General features: G+C 55.4%; 1 protein-coding gene across 1 annotated transcript in view; it reads left to right on the forward strand.

The window, feature by feature from the left end:
- Window positions 1-1,664, forward strand: part of CBX2 (chromobox 2) — a gene marked incomplete at its 5' end in the record, with an annotated part of 4,634 nt that extends 2,970 nt beyond the window's left edge. Inside the window, 1 exon segment of the mRNA XM_017730646.1 lies at window positions 7-1,664. Within this exon segment, the coding sequence (XP_017586135.1) occupies window positions 7-520 (514 nt within the window).
- Window positions 1,665-4,526: the final 2,862 nt, after the last annotated feature.

The raw sequence follows: 4,526 nt of genomic DNA on the forward strand, positions 1-4,526 counted from the left end.
AAAAAGCGGGCCGAGCGTGCCCAGCGGGACCACCCTCCCCCGGCACCTCTGCGGCTCCCTGGCCAAGGGCTCTGGTGGCAGCACGGCCACTGCGGGTGCCTGCGGTGCCAAGGGCGGTGCGGTGGGGGCCGGGCTGAACGCTGCCAGTGCTGGGACGCTTCCAGGGGGGGACGGCAGCAAGAGCAAGAAGCAGGCACACCGGGCAGGTGACAGGGACTTGGCCAAAGGTGGCTCAGCTGGTGCTCAAGAGGGACGTGTGGCCACAGAGAGCCGCAAACCAGCCGCCCTGTCTGAAGTGAGCACAGGCGAGGACACCAGCTCGGATTCGGACCGGGATTCAGCTTCCCTCCCAGCTGCGGGTCAGAACATGTCTGTCTCCATCCAGACCAGCCAGGACTGGAAACCCACCCGCAGCCTGATTGAGCACGTCTTTGTCACCGATGTTACCGCTAACCTGATCACAGTGACAGTCAAGGAGTCCCCCACCAGCGTCGGGTTTTTCAACCTGCGGCAATACTGAGCCCAGGAGCATGAGAGGAGGGAGAGGGTCCTTCAGCCTCACCCTCACCTTTGCCCAGCTCTTCCATCAGGTTTTTTTTTCTTCAAGGGATCGTGGAGACCTCATGAGACCTGCTGGAACTTGTGTCTGGAAAGGCTGGACAAATACGCAGTGAAACCTGCTCCAAACTGCCAGCGGGTCCTGGCTCCTCTCCATCCTCTTCTGGAGCCGTGCCCCATGTGAGGGTGGTCGATGCCATTCTCTGTGAGCGGGGGCACTGGTGCTGCCGGGGGTGTCAGGCTGGCCAGTTTTGAGCCAGGCTTCACTGCACGTAGGTCTCTTTGCTTTGAAACAGCAGATGCCAAGGTCTGCAGCTTGCTGGCCTTGGGGAGGTGCAGAGCTGCCATGGGACAGTCTTACACCTGGGAGAGGACCAGGAGATTCTCTTCTGGGCTTCCTGTGGATCTGTCTGTGAGCCATGGGGAACTGCAAGTCAATCCAAATGAGGCAGCTGCTGCTCCCAGCCCTTGAGGCTGTGGGGGGGCAGGTGCATTCGGGGGTTTTTCAGGGTACGCTCAGCCCAGCCACCCCCCTGGGCGAGGTCATTTCCAATGATGGGAAACCCACAACGTTTCTATTGGGGTTTCCAGCTGATAGGGAAATATTGTTTACATTTTTTCTTAAGGAATTTATTTTTTTTTTCATGAGGGAGGGGAATAACCCCAGTCTAAGATAGGGTAGGTCCTGGATGCCACTAACAGAACAGGTGGCAGAGGTGCTTTTATTGGAGGGTGTCTCCTTCCTGCTGGAGGAAAGTCCTGCCTTGAGACCCAGCAAGATCCACCAGCTTCTCTGCAGTGGCTTGACTTCAGAGGAACGTGAATTTCTGGGCAGCCCAGGGAGCCCACACACCGCTCCTCTGCCTCATCCTGGCATTGCCAGCATCTCCACCTCCCGCTCAGCAGGTTCCAGGCACTCCTAGGGACTGAGCTGGGGTGTATTTTTTAAGCCTTGCAGAACGTGGAAAACCTGCCCAACATGATGAAGAGCGGCACAGAAGGAGCGCCGTGTTGACCCCCAGCCAGGCCATCAGCTGGCAGAGCTCCATCGTGCACTACATGAACAGGATGTCCCAAAGCCACGCTGCAACCGAGAGCTCGGCGCTGGGCAGAACGTGTGAACCCTTCCAGCAGCAGGTAGTTCGGTGCTGGGACTGCCGGGTGTCTGTGAGGTCAGTGCCGCAGTTTGGCTGAGCCCTCCTCACCACTGAACGGCCGAATCAGCCTTGGCTGCTCCCTGGGTTAGACTCAGGCTGATCATCCATGGTTTTCTCCAGAATGCTCAGAAGCTGGTCGAGGCCACCGCACAGGTGGTCTGGAGTGATGGGAAAGGAAAGGAGAGGAGAGGGAGAAGGGCTAAGGCCAGTGGGTACCTCAGGCTGCTGTTCCCCAAGGAACCAGAGCACCTGAGCAGCTGTTCACCTTCCCCTGGCCGTCCCAGCAGCTGGGGTGCTCCTTTTGGCTTGTAATTGCACCCAATAATGGCTTTTTCACTGCAGCGTTTTCCCTACTGCAGATTTCTCCTACAAGCCAAAATTAGCAGCAGTTCAGGCAGAGTTTAGTAGCATTCGAGGTCATTTTAGTTCTGTTGATGCTGAGTCTTTTTCTCAGAGGTGATGAACAGCTGGCGGCTGCCCACTCCCCTGGGTGGTTCAGATGTCGCTCTGCTGGTGGGCCCCTCCAGCAGGCCACTGTGTAGGGGGCCACCAGGTGACTGACCTGGCACCAGGGTAGGCATTTCCCTTAGCCACAGGCAGGGCCACTCACAGTGTCTTCATACACAGGAGTGTGGATCCTGACCAAACTGGGGGTACACGTACTTCTGACCCCCCTGATGTGGCAGCCCCCCATGGTCACGGCTGCTGCCGCTGGCTGGCAGTGGGATCATTCTCAGGTGATGCCAAAATGTCCCAGTCTGTGCAGTTTACCTTCTACTGTAACTTTGCCAAACGAGCTCCAAGGAAGCACTGGCCTGTGTCAGCAGAAACCAGTGCCCCGGGCATGCTCTGTGCTGTGCTCTTGTGCTGGCGGTACGAGAGCTTTGGGAGAAGAATCAAGGAATCTGGGAGCATGGGGGTGATGCTCTCACCCACACACCAAATGTTTGCTACTTGGCCTTTCCAAACCCAAACTGATCAACGATGTGCCTTTTGGACCGTCCTTATCTCAGCCTAGTCTGTGACAGCGGTCCCTCCACAGGTTTGTGCCTATGCAAAGCAGGGTGGTCACAGGGTCTTGGGGGGCACGGTGACACCGATGGGAGAGGTGTCCTGGTCCCCGGTGGGACACGCAGCTGTCATGCAGAGCCCTGCTGAGCGATGCCCGCAGAGGGGAAGCTGGCCTGGCAGGGATGCTCTTGCCTGCAGCAATAGGATGTGTGGATTGGTTTCTCCAAGGGGGAGAAGAACATCTGAAGACACTCCAAGAAGGGGCCAGGCCCAGAGGGTGGCGGCAGGAGATGAGCTGTGACAGCAGGTGAAGGGCTGCTGCACACCGGCTCCGAGCCGGCTGCTCCCTCCTGAGCCACTGTCTAAGCTCCTGCAGGTTTCTCCATGTGGAGCCTGGCTCCTGCCTCCTGCTTGGGCAAAGGGGACATGTATCCCAACACTGGGCAGCTCCCTCCATCACCCACCCTTCCAGGCATGTCCCCTCCAGCAGCACAGGACTCTGCTGTCACCACTTGCTATTGTGCCTTTTGCTCACCAGCGGGTTCAATTCCAAAGGTCTAACGATGGTGAAAATGATAATCCAGGATTTTTTTCTGGCCATCTCACCTTGAATTTCTTCCCCAGCCCCTTTCTCACTTGGTGTTCCAGAATCTCGGCTCTCCCAGCAGCGCTGGGGGATTTGAGTGCACGGTTCCTGCTGGGGTTTGCCTCCCAAAGACACATCCTGTGAGTAATTGACTGGAATCTTTGGACAGGGGTTGGAAGACCCCTGGTTGGTGTAGACCCTGGCTGTGTGCCACTAGGATTCACGTTCTACCTTTTTTTATTCCTTTTTCTTTTGAGTTTGCTGCTATGGGTTGGCATATTCAGCCGGGTGTCAGACAGGCAATTAAAGGTTTGTCACTTGTCATTTTCTAAGGCGTTTCCGATGTGAAAAGTCCTGCGGTATTTGTATAGTGAATGGATATTTTCCCCAGGCGTAATCTGGTTAAGCATCCTTGTTGTTTTCCATTGGACTGGAAGAGGTGGCCGATTCAGCCATCTTCCTGAGAAACTGAGTCTATTTTTATATATATATTTTGTACCAAAAGAATCCAGGAGTACACGGAGGGATGGAGATAGTTTAGGGGTTTGGTTTGTGTTGAGTTTCTGAGCTGTGTGTGAAGGGCTCCAGAGCCAGGAGAAAGGTTTTACTGACAGAAATTTGAGATAGGTGAAAACAAACAATTGTTCTTGTAACTTGTGCCAGTCACTGCTCTGATTTGTACATTTTAATTAAAGAGAGAGCCAAATCGGTCCTGTATGACACTTATAATTGCTTTAAACTGCAGCTGTTTGTTTGCTGTTATTTTCTGAGAACAAAAGTCGGAGATGTTATTGCCCTGGGAAAGCATGAGTGTTATGGGAGAAGGACCAGCTCCCCACGCAGCGTCCCGGTCCTTCCCGGCCCCTCGCTCGCATTCCTTGCGCAGTCTTCCAGTGTTCCTGGACACTAACGCTAGTGTAGCCCCCCAGCTCTAGGCTGCTTTTAATTTATTTGCAGGAAAACACTAGGAAATGGTTGCGTCGGGTGGGGGGTTTTGTATGACTTTTCCACTGTTCTTTTTTAGCATATCAATAAATATTTTTTTAAACTTTTCAGCCTCCTGTGGTCCGTGCTCCGGGAGCGCTCCCGTCCCCCTCCCTATCCCCAGCACCGCCTGGGGCCGCCCCCTCTCCGGGGCACCGTATTCCCGCCCCGGGATGCGGCGGGGCCCCGGGACGGGGATGTGCGAGGCTGGAACTGGAGCCGGGGAACCG

Source organism: Corvus brachyrhynchos, unplaced genomic scaffold (assembly GCF_000691975.1).
Source record: "Corvus brachyrhynchos isolate BGI_N302 unplaced genomic scaffold, ASM69197v1 scaffold340, whole genome shotgun sequence".
Classification (NCBI taxonomy): Eukaryota; Metazoa; Chordata; class Aves; order Passeriformes; family Corvidae; genus Corvus; species Corvus brachyrhynchos.